This window comes from Onychomys torridus, chromosome 15 (assembly GCF_903995425.1).
Source record: "Onychomys torridus chromosome 15, mOncTor1.1, whole genome shotgun sequence".
NCBI classification, from domain to species: domain Eukaryota; kingdom Metazoa; phylum Chordata; class Mammalia; order Rodentia; family Cricetidae; genus Onychomys; species Onychomys torridus.
Window position 1 is genome coordinate 36516220 of NC_050457.1, and position 18775 is coordinate 36534994.

General features: G+C 42.3%; 1 protein-coding gene across 1 annotated transcript in view; it reads left to right on the top strand.

The window, feature by feature from the left end:
• Nucleotides 1–648: 648 nt before the first annotated feature.
• The window catches only part of Cdc20b (cell division cycle 20B), a 34348-nt gene continuing 16221 nt past the window's right edge, over nucleotides 649–18775 (top strand). Inside the window, 5 exon segments of the mRNA XM_036206915.1 lie at nucleotides 649–654; nucleotides 1578–1845; nucleotides 5641–5765; nucleotides 11727–11820; nucleotides 17162–17278. Of these exon segments, the coding sequence (XP_036062808.1) occupies nucleotides 649–654; nucleotides 1578–1845; nucleotides 5641–5765; nucleotides 11727–11820; nucleotides 17162–17278 (610 nt within the window).

The window sequence follows — 18775 nt, forward strand, 5'->3', positions numbered from 1 at the left end:
TCTCAACATGATTTGCTTTTAGGGGAAGTGACTTAGTCACTTAACTCTATGCTTAAATGACTTAGCTCCATTAACTTTTATTAATGCCCACTTGAGAAGGTAGTGATGAGACACACTATCTAGTTCACGTAGCCAACTGCTGGGTGTACTGTAAGTGTTAGTATTAACTCAGCGTGCTGGCACTCTGCTATAGCTGTAGACGGTCATTGAGAGCTGGGTATCAGCTCCCTGCAGCTGCTGGAAAAAAAACCACCTAAAGCTCTCTTGCATAAAGCACACCTTCTTGTCTTGCAATTATGGAGTCCTATGGAGGCCAGAGGCCAGTGTCTCTAGGCAGAGGGAAGTGTCAACAGGCACTGTTTCCTCCAGAGGCTCGCTTGGAGCAGTGGTGCCTTGTCTTTCTCAGTTCTGACAACTGTCAGCATTTTCTGGCTTGTGAATGTTACTGCTGCATCTCTGCTCTGGGTGCACAGCGCCATCCCCTCTTGGTCTAGTTCAGTCTCCTCCCATTTTCTTATCAGGACTAATGATGGTATTTAGGTCTTGATAGGATGATAGGGGTAGTATCCCCAGCTCATGTAAGTCAATCCGCAGCTTAGCGCTGTATGTAGGTACTTCATGTGCTAAGTCTCTTTGCCATGGAAGACGATGTTGGTAGGTGGCAGGGATTAGGATCTGGAATCCTGGGGGACCATTACTTGGCCAATATAGGCTGCTAACTCAGTGTGACACAGAGTGAGGCAATGTTCTAGACAATTCCCTAAAGGAATTGTTGGTAAACCCAGCTGTGAATACGAACCAGTGGTTGTCTTGGAAGAGAGTCCTGGACAAGATTCCAAGTTGGAATCATTCGAGATAGACAGAGTGAGTTGCCAAGGAACACAGCCATGTCAAGGCACAGTGTGATTACCAGTGTGAAGTTTATTGATCCCTTTTCTCATGTGATATAGCATCGAATTTGTCCTCCCCCCCCCCCCCGCCCTGTTTGAAGCTCAAAATTATTTTATCTGGAAATGCATATTTAAATTCTAGAACACCAAGGACATTTTGAACGAGAGTGTCCATCTTGCCTCCAATATGGCAGCTCCTTCCTTCCTTTGTCTCTACCAGCTTTAGATGGCATCATTGGGAGTGCAGATATTGTCTGGAGGTGGCCCACTGACATGGCTTGCTTAGCGCCCCCCCCCCCCCAAGTTCTGAACTTTAGAGTCAGCAAGAAAATTGAGATGTGGCTCTGTGGTACAATGGATAAGACATGGACTTCTGGTGACAAGAAAACTGAAGAGAGAGGGGACTGACTGTGGTCAGCACACCGTGTCACGTTGTATGCTCTGTATCACACTGACGTGTAGTGACGATCAGTCAAATAGAATCACTCTCTAAACGGTTTCAGTATATCTAAAAACTGTGGATGGAAGCTGTGATTATGAAATCATGTTCTGGTATTTTAAAAAAGTGGAAAATATTCTTCAGGTTCATAAAGTTAAATCTCTTGCACACATATAGTGTTATTCTAGATAAATACCACACAATTCCAGTGGAAGGAATTCTTCCCTTTGTCTCTTCGAGCTCACTAGAACTCACAGTTTCCACTGTTGACTTTTGATTCGGTCACTACATACTCCAACTTCAAGAGCAACTTTGTGAAGAGGCTGTCTGCCGAGACGCCTGTGGCCAGCAGCCCCATCACCACCAGATGGCAGCCAAACGCAGCCAGGGACCAGGAAGCCTGCTCTTCTGTAGAGGGCTCGACCTCAGACATCCCTGAATCCTCATCAGTGTTGAAGACAATGCCAGCAGCGGACACCCTAACTCCACATGAACCCAGTCTTAGGCTTTCCGTTAGTGGGCACACTAAGATAAGCTGCAGTTCTTTATGTAGATTGTTCAAGTGCAGGGCCTTCCACAGACCATGCTGTGTTTCTGCCCTTTTTATATGTGGTGGTTGTCATGTTCATACATACGTTGTGCTTTAGATATGCTCACAGAATATACATATATATGTGTGTGTGCATGTATATATGCATATATGCTTATATGTGTATGTATTTCTGCAGTATCTGACAATGTTTTTGCTTTGAAGACTCTAGAGCAGTGATTCTCAACCTTCCTAATGCTAAGATCCTTTAATACAGTTCTTCATGCTGTGGTGACCCCCAACTGTAAAATTATTTTGCTGCTACTTCATAAGTACTGCTGCAGTTTTGCTATTGTTACGAATTGTAATGTAAATATCTGATATGCAACACCACAGGGGTCACAACCCACATGTTGAGAAACGCTGCTGTAGAATATTAATGACTTTGTTAAGGTTCCTGGTACATGACAGTCTGCAAATATATATTGTAATTTCCATTCTTCAGGAACAAACTTTTCCATGAATCATCTAATAGTTTAGTTCCTGTTCTACTCTTTAAAGGTCCCGTGCAACATGATCTTGGGACAGCATCTTTCCTGCTTCTCTTCCCCTTCCTTCCCTTTCTTTTTCTTTTTCTTTTTTCTTTTTTGAGACAGGGTCTTACTATACGACCCTGGCTGGCATAAAATTCACTGTGCAGTTCAGGCATGCCTCAAACTTGCCACAATTCTCCTGCCTCAGCCCTCTAAGGACTGAGATGGCAGTCACTGTGCTTGTTAAGATGGATGTTGACCGTGGTACCAGCTTCTTCCTGAGACACCAGGGTTCCAAAGACCGTAAAGGGACCCAAATCTTCCTAAGCCAAGGGCTTTCCCATATAATGACAAGTAGCAACACCAGAATTTACCTGACGGCGGCAGGAGGAGATAGGAGTATGGGAAATCTTTTGTATTCCTGTGTAATTGAGGAAATTTGGATTGCTATTGTTTTAGGGGAATTTCTTGCTAAAATTAGGGGTTTCCCAGCTCTTTCTGAGCTTGAAACTCACCATTTTTTTTCTTAATAAAGCAGTGTGTGAAAAATTGGAAATCCCAAGCACCAGCTTGTCAATCAAAAAAAGCCCATTTCAGTTTCTATGTCAGTTAATACTGAGATGTAACCAAACACGTACTCCATATTCTAGGGACTTCACTGGGAGTGCTTTGTTTCATTTCAGGGGAGCAAATTCGGAAGGCCCTTCCATCCCCTGTCTGCAGAGACATCTATCTGCAGAGAGGTTCATTTACAGTCATGCTCTGTGCACGAAATCGCCATCTCCTGCTTTCTGAGGCTAGAGGCTGGGACAGCTTCCAAACACTCCCCCTCCTGCTCCCCCATTTTTAGGACCTCTCTCTCTCTCTCTCTCTCTCTCTCTCTCTCTCTCTCTCTCTCTCTCTCTCGGTATGTGCACGCGCTACATATGTATGTGTGTGACCACACATCCTGGTATGCATATGGCGGCCAGAGGACAGCTTTGTGGAGTTGCTTCTCTCCTTGCACCCTTATGTTTAATCTAGGGATTAAACTCAGGTCATCAGGCTTTCTCTTTACCCACAGAGCTATCTTGCTTTGACCATGGATTTTTGTCTTAGTCAGGGGTTCTATTGCTGTGAAGAGATGCCATGACCGTTGCAACTCTTTTCAAGGAAAGCATTTAATTGGGGCTGGCTTACAGTTCAGAGGTTTAGTCCATTGTCATCATGGCAGGAAGTACGGTGGCACACAGGCAGATGTGGTGCCTGAGAGGTAGCAGAGAGTTCTACATCTGGATCAGCAGACAGCGGGAAGAGAGAATGACACTCGTCCTGGCTTGAGCTTCTGACTGCAAAGCCTATCCCGCAAAGCACATTTCTTCCAACAAAGCCACACTTACTCTAACAAGTCCACACCTGACAGTGCTGCTTCTTAGGGGCCTATGGGAGTATTTTCATTCAATCCACCACACGTTTCCTGTGTCATTGGAGGTCCCGAGGCCTGGACTTTTCTCTACACTCTTCTAAAAATATAGCTCAGTAATTAAACGTTTCAGAACAAAGAGCCAAATCTAAAACTTTGGGGGATGTTTCATGTTTACACCCTCTCTCCTCCGGTAACCTAGTGTCCATCTCTTATATTTTGAGTCCTGAGAACTGGGGTGCCAGGCTCCAAGAACATGAATGACAGCTCATCAAGCTCATAGTTGTCCAAATGCAGGAAGGATTGTTACATGTCAAAAGGTCAAGCTTTTCTGGAGGCCCCTTGACCTAGATGGTCTATATATGATGGATATTTAGTTTTTGATATACATGGTAGATCTCTAGTGTCGGAGGGTGGTTTGACAGGTATTCCACTGAAGCAAAAAGCCTGGTAAAGGGATTTCTCAATCTCACTAAGAGAATATATTCTAGTTTCACTTATGTTGCTTGAAAATACTCTCTCAGTAAACAACTTAGGGGAAGAGGAATTTTATTTGGCTTACAACTCCGTCTTTTTGGGTAAACCAAGTCAGGGACTTGAGGTATCTAGTCACATCACATCCAAAAGCAGAGAGGGAATAAATGCATGCATGCCTACTTGTAGTTGGAGTTTTCCTACCTGGCCCAGAGTCAGGACAAATCTCTCTTATCTGCCAGGCCCACAGTTGCTCAGACCCAACCAAGTAAGCATACAGAGACTTATATTATTTACAAACTGTATGGCCGTGGCAAGCTTCTTGTTATCTACTTCTTCTATCTTAAATTAACCCATTTCTGTTAGTCTATACTTTGCCACATGGCTTGTGGCTTACTAGTGTCTTTACATGTTGCTTGTCATGGCGGCGGCTGGCGGTGTCTTTCCCCAGCCTTCCACCTCCCAGAATTCTCTTCTCTCTTGTCCCGCCTATACTTCCTGCCTGGCCACTGGCCAATCAGAATTTTATTTACACAGAGCAATACCCACAGCACCTACTTGCTTGTTTTCTTGTGCTTGGCTCAATTTCTCTACTCATACACAGTTCAGAATCCCTGCCTAGGGAATGGTGCCACCCACAGTGGCCAGGGTATTCCCACATCAATTAACTTAATTAAGACAGTCTTCTACAGGCACACCACAGGTCAACCCAATGTAGACAATCCCTCATTGAAACTCCCTTCCTAGGTGATTCTAGACTGTGACAAATTGACAGCTAAAGCTAACCATCACAGCAAACATATGAGAAATATTGATATCAATAAAATTGACTTCTGTTTCTTAGACAGTATATCACTGTGACTATTGCCAACTACCCTTACCACATCTTTCTGTGACAGGAAGGAAGAGAGGCAAAGTGATACCCTAAGGATCAGGTAGTGAAGACCAATGACTGGTACCCAAGCATCCTACAGTGATGTTCAAGCGGGATGATCACAGCTTGAGAAGATGCTCCTTGCAGCATCCTTTAAGCTACTGAACGATTTCTACCTGTTCTGAAAATCTGTTTTATCCATGTGCAAGTGAAGGCTTTCATGGCTGCTGCTGCTGAAGGTGGAGTCAGGCCTTTATCTCTGGCATTTCCTCTAGTCTTTAGAGGCCATTAAGGCAGTTTCTTGTGACTACTCATGGATAAGCCCAGAGCTTTAGCGAAGGCCCTGTCCATTCATTTTTTCTTTCCCCTAGAATTTGGTGTGAGAGCTCAGACCTCACATTCTAATCTACCGAGAAAGATGCAATGGCTAGTCAGACCAGTAGTCCAAACAATGGTGTGTTTTAAAAACCAGATTCAATCTTACATGTTTTTCTTGCAGGATTCCACAGCAAAGAATCACTTAAAACCCCCCTCAAAGGAAGCTCTGAAATGAATAGCTCCAATCTCCATTTACAAGACACCTCATGTAGGGGACAGAGGAAAACATTCCTCTCAGCCAATGGGGTGACTTGGTTTGTCCCAAAGGGGCCACCTAAAAAGTTTCTCAGCATCAATTTTATTCTTCCTCTATCACAGGTTTTTTTTTTTTTTGTTTTGTTTTGTTTGTTTTTTTTTTAGCTGAGGATCGAACCCAGGTCCTTGTGCTTGCTAGGCAAGTGCTCTAGCACTGAGCTAAATCCCCAACCTACAGGTTTTCTTATGACCCCTTTTCACCTGAGAAATTTTTTTGTGACCCTGGGAATATAAGTATATAAAATGAACATAAAAAATCAAACATTTCCTAATAACAAATCATGAGAAATATATTTAAAAACATTTGTTTATTGTACATATAACTTTATAATTTCTTAAGACTAGTGCAAAATTTGGATACCAATGAGATAGACATGCTTATTTATTTTTACATAGAAAAATTAAATCTTGGCTGAAATGGTTGGTATTACAGGATGCAGAATATTTTTAAGGTCTTTCCGATTTGATTGATGTTTTTATTTTTATTTTATTTTTTTAAAATAACATTTATTTTTACTTTATGTGCATTGGTGTTTTGCCTGCATGTATGTCTGTGTGAGGATGTCAGATGCCCTGGAACTGGAGCTACAGACAGTTGTGAGCTGCCATGTGGGTGCAGGGAATTGAACCCAGGTCCCCTGGAAGTGGCCAGTGCTTTTAACATCTGAGCCATCTCTCCAGCCCTGATGTTTTGATTTTATAACCATCAGGGCTAAGAATGCTGCTTTGTGTAGATACACAGTACAAAATGGTAGAAGCATGTTTAGAGTCATTTCAGAAATTGTTAGAAATTCTGCCCTAATCTCAGTCTAAAATTCATTCACTATTTTTTAAATATATTTATTTATTAAAAATTTTTTCATTTCACATATCAACCCCAGTTCCCCCTCCCTCCCTTTCTCCCACCTTCTCACCTCCCTCCCACTCTGCCCCCATCCACTCCTCAGAGTGGGTAAGGCCTCCCATGGTAGTCAACAAAGTCTGGCATACCAAGTTGAAGGAGAGCCTAGCCCTTCCCCCATTGTATCAAGGCTGAGCAAGGTATCCCACCACAGGGAATGGGTTCCAAAAAGCCAGTTCATGCACCTGGGATAAGTCCTGGCCCTGCTGCCAGGGACCCCACAAACAGATCAAGCCACACAGCTGTCACCCACATTCAGTGGGCCTAGTTCGGTCCCATGCAGGTTCCCGAGCTGTCAGTCCAGAGTCAGTGAGCTCCAACTAGCACTGGTCACCTGTCTCTGTGGGTTTCTCCATCAAGATTTTGACCCCTTCTTCTTCTCTTCCTCCTCCTCCTCCTCCTCCTCCTCCTCCTCCTCCTCCTCCTCCTCCTTCTTTGAATGCTGAATGCCGTTTATTGAAGGAGGGAGGAGGTCTTAAATACAGGCTTACAGCACAATGGGAGAACCCTGGAGGGCAGAAGTTCGCTTCTGATTTTTTTTTTTTTTTTTTTGAGCTGAGGATCAAACCCCGGGCCTTGTACTTGCTAGGCAAGCGCTCTACCACTGACCTAAATACCCAACTCCAACTATTTTTTTTTTTTTTTTAATTCATGAAATTCAAGTCAAGAATTCAAGCAGCAGTTTTTAAAACCAAACATTGTAACATAACATAGCCCAAAGATACACTCCTTTGATACTTACATTCTGAGGGATGATAGCAGGAAAATACAAGAAGTTTTTCTTACTGAAACCATTAGGTTTCTGTAAGAGCAGAAAACCTTGTACACAGTAAAAACACTACTGTTCATAATATGTAATAGCCTTGAATCTGAGATGAGGTGTTTGGGGCAGTGTTTATTGTTGACATTATGTGGTACGCAAAGTGCCCACGTTGTGTGTTCAGAACCGAGGCTGTGGTGAAGTTGTGTGAGGCAACACGAGAGAACATTGAGAGAAACAACTTAGATTCATTACGGATTTAATTTTGAATGAATTTTTGGTCATTGCATGTTCAGAAACCCTTCATTACTGCCGATTACTTCTCAGCCCCCATAGAACCTACAGCTAAAGAAGCTATGCTCTAGAATATTTTTACCTGAGTATTTTCCTTAAGCCTTTGCTGTTGTTTGTTGCATTTCTTCTTAGGTATTTATGCTCTCAGGAGTTCGTTCCAGGTCTTTTGGGCACACTACATGTCAAATGCTTTTAAGGTTTACCAAATTCAGTGACTAGCTTCTAAAGGAAGCAGTGTTTCATCCCAAAGTCTTTAAACTAGAGAAGACACAAAACTCTACTTTAGTCAAGCCTGTTCCTCTAGTGTATGTCTCTTTCTGTGTTTAGTATACATATTGTGCAAGAGGAAAGAATATACTATGAGTATAAATTCTAATTGTTTGAACTCATTTAAAGAGGAAAGAAATACACAGAGCAGGCCTTTCGTTCACGCTTTCTTGTTGAGTATGAATTTAGGGGATGGGTGATGGTCTAAGTATGAAAATTCTGTGAAATAATTGGGGGTGCCGCTGGGCTTCATGCCTGGGCCAGTTTGTTCACATGACTATTTTTTCACCTTCTACTGCTGATTAGAGTCACTGCTCAGCCCCTTGGGACTTTTTTTGCCCTCTTACCATGTCGGGTAACTGGTGGCACTGTGGACACACAAAGGACTTGGCAAGACATCTCTTGGAGAAATTGTTAAACAGAAGTCACTGAAGAACCTGGGCAGGGGATAATGGAAATGGTGTGGTTGTTTAGTGGTGAGCATCTGTTGTCATGATTAGAAGGAAGTCAGATAGCATTCAGAGAGGTGAAGACAGCTCTACAGCAAACGTGTGGTCTTCCAGTGGTCCTCACTGACCTTCTGGAGGGTGTTGCCACTATGAGAATCTGAGTAGCTGTTGAAACTCCCAGAACTCCCATTAATTGGGCTAGTCCCAAGTTGCTAATTAAAGTATAATATAGTTCTCACATAAGAAAAGGAACCCATGAGTACCTAAAGAGCAGCATGTGCTGGACAATGCCTTGGCCAGCTCTGTGGGATAACATGGGCTTTTGAAGTCTATGAAGTCTATTACATCTGAGATGCTACATTGGTCTACTGACCAGCAGACTCTGTTAGAGATGTTTTTTATCAGTGGTTCTCATCTGAGGATGATTTTGTGCCTCATGGCATACATGGTGGTGTTTCCCATTGTCATGACTCTGGGGAAGGGCACCTTAGTGGGTACAGCTCAGCTATGATGCTAAACACACTGTGAAGTACAGGACAGCCCCTACAGCAAGCTGTAACTACCTGCCTTGAAATGCGAGTAGCTACTCAGAAGTAAAAAGCAATGACATCATGAAATTTGCAGGCAAAATGGATGAGACTAGAAAAATCATCTTGAATGAGATGACCAAGGCCCAGACAGACAAACATGGCATGTACTCACTCATACGCGGATAGTAGATGTAAAGCAAAGGGTAACCAGGCTACAGTCCACAGCCCTAGAGAAACTAGGTAACAAGGAGGACCCTAAGAGGGATGCATGGATTGATTGCCTTGAGAAGGGGAAATAGATGAGATCTCCTGGGTAAACTGGGGGTAAGGGGAAGGGAGTATTGGGGAAGGGATGGGGAATGGGAACATGAGGGATTGGGATGGTTGAGTTGGGGGATAGATGGAGAGGGAGAGCAATGAAAGAGATATCTTGGTAGAGGAGGCCATTATGGGGTTGGGGAGAAACCTGGTGCCAGGGAAACTCCTAGGAATCCGCAAGGATGACCCCAGTTAAGACTCCTAGCAATAGTGGAAAGGGTGTCTGAACTGGCCTTCCCCTGTAATCAGAATCAGAATGGTGACTACCCTAATTGTCATCATAGAACCTTCATCCAGTAACTGATGGAAGCTGATGCAGAGATCCAAAGTCAAGCACTGGGCCAAGCTCCGGGAGTCCTGTTGAGGAGAGGGAGGAAGGATTGTATGAACAGGAGGGTTGAGATCATTATGGGGAAACCTACAGAGACAGCTGACCCGAGATTGTGGGAGCTCATGGACTCTGGACCAACAGGACTCTGGACCGACAGCTAGGGAGCTTGCATGGGACAGACCTAGGCCCTCTGCATGTAAGTGGCAGCTGTGTAGCTTGGTCTGTTTATGGGGCCCCTAGCACTGGGACTGCCATCCATCCCTGGCACAAGAGCTGGCTTTTTGGAACCTACTCCCTATGGTGGGATGCCTCGCTCAGCCAGAGTGGATGGGGTGGGGGTGGAAGGAGGGGAAGCTGTGATTGGTACATAAAATAAATAGAAAAAATTTAATAACAAAAGAAAAGAAAAGTAACCAAAACACCCACAATCCAGCCTTTCCATCATAAAAAGAACAGTTTTCTGCCAATTTCTCTTCCATTTTACAACTGAGGACACACCATGAAGATAAATTTTAATGTCACTGAGAAAGTGTTTTATCTTTATTTTAATAGTTCTAATATAATCAAAATGAAATATTGAAAAAAAAAAAAGAAATGTCAGTAGCACTGAGACTGGGAAACTCCTTTGCAGTCAGTTGTTCTGTTTGGAACACGCCGGAGCCACGATTCATTGGCTGGCAATGCCTACCTTGGATGTATTGAGGAGTGTGTGGATTTGATGAACTAGTCTTCAATAATGTCACATTAAGGAAAGCCATCAAAACGCTTCCTCTTGGTATTATTGAACTCAGTGAACCGGCTGTGAATTCTCTGCTTCACCCTCACTGTGTCTTCCATGCTCCTCATTTGCCTACAGTATGACTCTGAGACTGGGCCTGTCTGGATGCTGTCTTCTGAAGCTATCCCCGTGTCTGTCTGAATGTGTCTGTCTGTCTTTGTGAATGTCTGAGTGTGTGTCCCTAACAGAAGCTTTGCTCTTTCCTTAGTGACCGGCACAGACAGTATCACACGGGGAAGAAATGAAGGTAGGTGCTGGACAAAAATCTTCAACAGAATTTTACAAGGGATTGAGTTATTGACTCCAACTGCCCCCAATAACAAACAGTACTACAAACTTCATCATTTATCCAACAATATCCATACATCACAGCCAATATTTATGGTGGATATTCATTTTATAAGGCTGCTTCCAGCCTCTATTTACTGATTCCAGAAAACGATTATCATAACATACATGCATTACTCTGAGTCAGGGGCACGGAAGACTACTTCACTTAGGATTACAGGTATGTAATCTTAGCTGAGGCTGTAAAAGCTAATTACATGGGAAGCTCAAGGTGGGTAAGGTTAGACGTTACAATGTTCTCTTAAAGGTGGCTTAAACAAACGGGCTGAGCACACAGTGGGATAACAGTCTTAAGTCTTAAATGACCTCCAGGTGCATTAGTAACTCTAGCTGTGAGGTCCAGCAAATGTTCCAGTCTCTTAGACTGTAAGAGAGATTTTCATCACAATACATTGCCACAGAGAAGGGAACCAAAATATTAAAATGATGCTTAAAAAGACAGTTATGTCTGGGCTGTGGAGACCAAAAAAAAAAAAAAAAAGAATCTTCTCCACTTTACTTATTCACCATTATATTCTTTGAAAATTCCAATGCATTATTTATTTGGGTATTTATTCCTAATTTTCCTAGCTGGTTTTGATCAAAGTCGGACAAAAGGATGTCATAAGAGCATTCAATGCCCCAATAAAATGATATTATTTTTTGTGTTCATGGAAAGTTCCTTAAGCTCTTTGAGGTTGCTAATTCCTGTTCTTCATGAGTAAAGGTACCATTGGCTTGTGATTGGACCATATACTAAGTCAGTTTCGGGGCTGGAAGAATGAAGGAAGGCTTTTTACTTTAGCTCAGTAATCCCTGCTGAGCTGTGGCGTTGCTGAGGTTAAAAACACTCTATGTGAGAGTCCCCCCACCAGTCATCATCACGCTGTGAAAACTTGGACCTCTCCAGCAAACTCTCGGCTGTAATGTCTTCATTCATCACACCCGAGGTGCACACGTGTGCTCCTGAAGAAGCATTCTCTTTCTGTGCATCCAGAAATGGCTAAACCAGCTGTTTTCAACCCAGAGGGGAGTTCAGCAAACTGATGGGAAAACGCATCTCTGTGAGAAATCCTAATGTGTCTGCGCAGGCATGGGGCAGAGACTGGTGTTACCCTTTGTTTCAGCCCTCCTTTCTCCCTGCCTCTTTCTTTCCTTCCTTACTTTAAAATGCTATTTATATTCATCAGACGAAATCAACATCATTATCCAATTTGCATACCTTCCATAATCCTCTGCTCTGGCCACCTTCACCCCCAAGTCCCATTTTCTAGAGGTTATCATTCTCAGTTCTTCCTTCAATACTGATGTCTTCCTCTGTTTCTTCGGCTATTCCTTATGAGTTTAGACTTTTGAGGACTCTGGCTTAGCGGACAAGAACTCAGGGCCCCTCTTGCCTCATTGTTTTTCCAGTTTCTGGATGTGCTTCTGTTATAGTTTGCAAAACCAGATGAGATTTGGTAGTCAGTGTCCATACCCTGTTATCATATAACTATATTCACTGTAAGTAGCCTTCTTCTCTAGTCTGACTCTGTTTCCCCTGCTTGACTTCTTTTCATTTAACATGTCTATGAAGCTCTTCTTTCCCATTGGCATCCATGTTCTGTTTTTCACTACTGACAACGTGACCTTGAACTCTCTCATCCATGTTCTGTTTCTCACTACTGACAATGTGACCATGCACTCCATCCCTCTACTTCCCTCTTCGCTGGTGTCCCTCTACCAACAGACTGTTGACTTGGCCATTTGCAGAGCTATAATCCTGGGACTCCTCTCTCTTTGACACTAGAGCCACTATTTCTGGAAATGTCTACGATACTCAAATTTGAGGCATAGTGTGACTGGCTGTCAACTCCAATTTCATCCAGCATCGTGGAGACACTGTCTTTTCTAGCTCACACGTGTTGAGAAGTTCCATCCTATTCTGCATGCCATCTGCCTCCTCCCCGCCCCCCCAGCCACTGTTAGTAGCCTCTCCTACCACCAGTGTCCTAGAATTTCAGGATGATAAAACTTGGCATTAATACCCACCTCCACCTCATTGTACATTAAAAAGTACCATTTGGTGGGCCTTTCCAGTCACTAAAATTCTCTAATTATTCTTTCATAATTTTGCTACTTTTTTCTTTCTATTTTAAGCTAATTATTGATATTTCTGGATTGATTTTCTGATTTTCCTATCTTCTCTGTTCTATTTTTCATCTTATTGTTTTTTCCTCTCTCTCTCCTCTGAAGAATTACTTACCAGCCTTGTTACTAAAATTTAAAATTTGGCTGTCTCAGTTTAAAAAATATCTTTTGAGACAAGGTTTCACCATGTAGTTCAGGCTAGTGTCAAACTCTTTATGTAGCACAGGCTGGCTTTCAACTCACAATCTCCCTGCTTCTGCCTCCTGAGTACTGCAGTATATGTCATGTTCCATCTCTAAGGACACCCTAGTTACCCTAGTTTTAATATTTAAAGGGTACTTTTTAATATCATTCTTTTTCTTATGTTCTTTGTGGTTGGCTACTAATCCTTTATCTGCCCTCCAGAAAAAAGTTGTAGCTTGTTGTCTAGTTCCATACATGCTCTTTTTCTTCTCCTTCTCTCCTCCTCCTCCTCCTCCTCCTTCTCCTCCTCCTCCTCCTCCTCCTCCTCCTCTTCCTCCTCTTCCTCCTCCTTCTTAGTTTTTCTTGACAGGCTTTCTCAATGTAGCCCTGGCTGTACTGGAACTCACTCTGTAGACCAGGCTGGCCTCGAACTCACAGAGATCAACCTGGCTCTGCCTCCTGAGTGATGGGATTACAGGTGTAGCAGCCCATCTCCTCTCTGTCTTTCTGTCTTAATACCTCAGTCACTTTGGTTGTAACTAAGAGGTCAAGGAAATAACCTTATATAGCCGTTCCCCCGGACTGGCTCTGCAGACCCATCACATGTGCTTTACCTGAAGTACCCTGAGGTCACCTTGTGTCAGCACTGATGAAAGATGTGATGTTGAAGGCAGAGCTGTGTAGATCTCTCTCCTGCTTCTCTTATGGTAGCCGAAAGTCTGAAACCGATCTCCCACACATCAGACAAATCATCAGTTCTGCGGGCCTCAAGGACAGTTTTCTCCAGGTGCTGTGTACCTGGGGCATTTTTTTTATATGCTTTATCGACACCTGATTAGTCCCGGCAGCTTCATGGCGGGCAGCTCCTGCAACTTTTAAGTGTACCAGCTGGGCCCAAAGCTGGAAGCAGACTGAGGATGAAGGGGTTGGAGGTGTATCTGGACGGCTCTGCAACTCCGTGAGGTAATTACTGGTGGTGTTTTCCAGAAGCTTCTTAGGAGAGGCCACTTTTAGAACACACAAAGCACAGCCCTCATTGTCTCCTCTCTACTTTTGCTCTCCTTTGGATATGTTGTGTCGTCTGTGGTTCTGTTAGCAAGGATTGTTAGCAAGGGTTGCAGACCTGAGTTCTGTGTGAGCAATCTGTGAGGTAACGAGCGCTTCACTTCGTAAATGTCCAGGAAACGTTCTTGTTAGTTCTCCCTTTGTAATAACAACTTGTAAATATGGATTGGACTCCAGACACAAATGTAAAGAGAAAAAGAGAGAGAGAGAGAGAGAGAGAGAGAGAGAGAGAGAGAGAGAGAGACTCAATTCTAAACAGCATGACTGCTTCTGTGTTCCTAATCTTACATTAAAACTGTGAAAGTGTTAGGCATTGTATAAAAAGCACACAGAAGCACAGCCTCATTTTCTAGACCTTTGTACATATTTAGTTTTCAAGCCTATGTTTCCTGGCAGTAAAATGGAGAAAGATGGTGTTAGATATATAGAGATGAGCATCAAAGTTTCAGGTTTGAACGTGTTCTTCAGAGGGCGGGTGGCGGGGGTTGCTTTATAGATACATTGTTGGGATGAGAGGAGTAATTTTATCTTCTTTTCAGAATAATAAATTTAAAGCAGTGGAAACGATGTGGAAGGGTGCCTGCCTCAGCTGTCCCTCATCCCCATCTTCTTCCTCCTTCTCCTTCACTTCCTCCTCCTCCTTTTGAAGTTCTGCTGCTGTGACATTTGAACCCAGGACCTTGCACATTCTGGGCAAGTTCCCTAACCTGGTCTTTGCATCCTCTGGTCTGAGCACCAGTAACTGTTGTCTTCTAAGATGCTATTTGACAGAAAACAAAACAAAACAAAAAATCCCGTGAAGGCTGCGAGCATGTATCTTTATTATTCTGATACTTTAGATAATATATAAATTATATCATAGCTTGTATACATATGTAACATATTTATAAGGCATAGAGTATATACATGCATACACTTGTCAAACAAAAGTTGTGAGAATTGATTTTCTCTTCCACCGTATGGGTTCTGGAGATTGGAGATTGAACTCAGGTTGTCAGGACTGGCAGCAAGCCTTAATAGGCCCCCCCACCCCCGGCATCTTGATAGCCCTTGTTCCAGCGAAAAATCTCTTCGTACATTTGGGCAAACAGTCTTCTATCAACTGTGGAAAACGGCTTGCTTCTCATTCTGTCAGCAGTGTCTTGCAGGATGGAAGTTTTAAATTTTACTGGAGTCCAGCTCGCAAATCACTCATGAGTTTTGTTCTTGGTGTTCTATTTAAAAAGTACTCACAAAGCCCGAGTGCGTCCAGGTTTTCTCCTATGCCGCTTTCTAGGAGAGGAATCGTTTAGGTCTGTGACCCACTTGGAGTTAATGTTTGTGAGGAATGACAGGTCTGTGTGTAGATTCAGCTGTTCATATGTGGAATCCAGCTGTTGCAGAAGCAATTGAAAAGTTCCTCATAATACTGTCTTTGTTCCTTTTCAATACCCAGATGAGGGTGTTAGTGAGGATTTCTTTCTAGGCCCTCCATCCTGTCATTGAACTTGTTGATTCTTCTGTCAATATTAACTGTCCTGATTACTGCCGCTTGTTTATAAGTCTTGAAGGTGGATAATGTTAGTCTTTTCACTTTATTCTTATCCTTCAATATGTGTCGACTATTTTTGCTCTTTGTGTCTCTATACGGCTATTAGAAGAATTACCTCACCAATATCCATGAAATAACTTGCTGAGCGTTTGATTGTGATCGCATTGAATCTGTTGCTCAGTTTGGGGAGAATTGCATGTGCACATAATGAGTCTTTTTACTCTTGTATGTGCAAATATCTCCCAATATAGACATTCTTTTTTTTTTTTTCCTTTCAACAAACGTTTTTAGTGTTTTTTTTTAAAAATATAGATATGCTTTTTTTGGAGACATACTTAAGCATTTAAAAATTTGGCCCATAATATAAATACTATTTGTTTTGAATTTTAAATTCCAGTTGTATATTGATGGCATATAAGAATGTAATTGACTTTCATATGTTAACTTTATATCCTGCAACCTTAATATAATGACCCATAACTCATTAGATCTAAATAAGATCTTATATTTTTTGTTGTTGTTTTTTGTTCTTGTTGTTGTTGATTGATTGATTGATTGTGTGTGTGTGTGTGTGTGTGTGTGTGTGTGTGTGTGTGTGGTGTTGGGCTTGAGTCTAAGTCATTGTATATGCTAATCAAGCACCCTATATGAAACTACATCCCTATCTCTGTTGTTAATGCTTTGGATATTGATTTTGTTAAAAAATAATTTTGTGGTCTTTTATTAGTAGGCCTGAATGTTTCCAGTAACCTTAAAGTTTGACAGTTGGAAGTATTCATAGTGAACCCCAAGATAAGCATCTATGAGTAACAATTGGTTTTCTTGGCACAACACTGTGAAACTTTCAGGCTTTTATCAGAAACCATTTAGTCACAGAGACCACAATTCACTTGAGTTACCTTGTTTCCTGTTGATATACGTATCATTATCAGTTTGATCATGAGTTGAGGGCTAGAGACGAAAAGATAGCGCCAGTGGTTTGGACTTAATGGGGTCTTTTGATGAAAACTTAAAATGGAATAAATGATAGAATCATGAACCCAAATAGTCAAGGGTAAAACTAATAAAAAATTAGTAACTGTGTTCTGGTAGTGTAAGATTAAGAGAAGTTAAAAATCAATAAATGAACAACCATTTATGAACAAAGAATAGGGCTTAGGTCTGCTAGGTAAGCATGGCTAGGATGGATATACAAACATACAAAATTTAGTTTCTTTTAAAAAATCTCAAATGGCAGAATGAATATTCAAAGCATGATGTGGTACTCTGTATGTTCCTCATGACACTTTTGTCTACACTTACGTCTGCCATGTTTCTTTGTTGAAAAGTGTCATTGAATAACTTTGAACTCTTATTTGAAGCCCATACTGAACCCTTTTCTTTCCTTTCCTCCTGTATCCTTTATGTCACAGTTTTATCAGAGTGACTACTTTCTCTCCCACTCTGTAATCTCTTGATACCCATGGGAGAAATATTGTATTTGTGGGATCTTGGAGATCCACAGAACTGTTTGTTTCCTGCAGGCTGTAGAGATGGAGTCAGAGATGAATCCTTCTACCTCAAGAGGTTCAGCAGTGTCCACCATTCCATGTGTCAACCAGGAGTGAAGCTTCATCTTACGGGCTTTTGAAATGACTACTGTAAGTCACTGCTTAGATTGCCAGTTGAGCAGCTGAAATAACAAGATGCAGCCAATGCTCTGACATAAAACCAAAGTCTGAATCTGGAAGAGCCAGATGGTCTGTATGTTTTGTGCCCACATGATGTACCATGCAATAAAATGGTCAATATAACTACCATGTTTTGGGTACTACTTAATTTTCAGGAATGGGAATTGCTGTTGGTGGGACATGAGTATTGTTACTCACCAGTACATTTTTGAAATTATATTAGAACGAACTGGACTGATGTTGACCTACTCTTACACCTGGATTTTCACTGTGGCAATGTCTAATCAGTTAAACAGTCACATTGGGTTTAGTAAGAGGCTCTCATAGTCTAGTTTGGAAGACAGTGCTAACTCATACATGGTTGACTGCCAACATGCCAATGTAGAATGTAAATAGTGAGTTATGGATCTCAGAAATACTCTAGAGCTATCCCGACTTAAGCTGCCTCAAGGAAGATAGGGAAGACTTGTAGAGGGGAGATGAGAACATATTTGATGTTGCACAGTGAGGACATAGGACATAGTGGGACTGAGGCACTGGTAGGTAAATGCAGATCATGGGGAAATTCAAGAGTAAATTGTAGAAATTGAATTTGGGATTTGTTGACTAAGACAAATATCAAAAGAATGAAGACAGTTTACAGTGTGTGTGTGTGTGTGTGTGTGTGTGTGTGTGTGTGTGTGTACACATGTGTGTGCGTGTGTGTATGTGATGTTATATGCATGAAATACAGAACACATTTTTACAGGCAAGAGCTACCAAAGAATCAAGGATGAATTTAGTGTTGTTACAAGTTTGGAAGCAGGAGAGTAGCACCATTGGGAAGACAGTTTGGGGAGAGAAAACTGCTTCAACTTCACTGAAGGAGTTGGTGTGATGTGGAGAAGCTTTGGCAGATCACAGTGAAGTCAGTGGCTGAAATAAAGGGTGAACTGTCATGTGGGGCGGATGATTAGGGTTGAGAGCAAGGGCCATGGTGAACTCTCCTGGTGAGGGAGGGGACGGGAGAGGGAGGGGGACATCCACAAAGAGGGATGAGCAGAAGTAAGCGGTGCTCCATCATTACTCTCTCAGAGCTTTCTTCCAGAGACTTTACTATCCTGACCATTAGGGGATATAAAGTCTCAAGAAATACTAAAAACTCAAAACTCTCATACTAAAAGGCAAATGTTGTGTGCACTTTTTCTTCGAGCCATAGCTCTTTTCTTTCCTCCCCATCAAGAGCAAAACTTGACAGCAGCTGTCTCTTTGCAGGCTGTCTGGAGCCCCCCACAGTGGAATTCTAAACCTCACCATCCTGTTCATCAAAACTGCCCTTCTAAATACCTGCAACCAGAGGCAGCTGACTGATGCCTGCTTCATGACTCTTGCAGTTGCCTGCTCATTTCTTGCCTATTTTCTACTTCCGTCCTACCTTAATTGATTTCTTTATTGTGTGTTAATATTTACTGCTGTAGGTATTACATT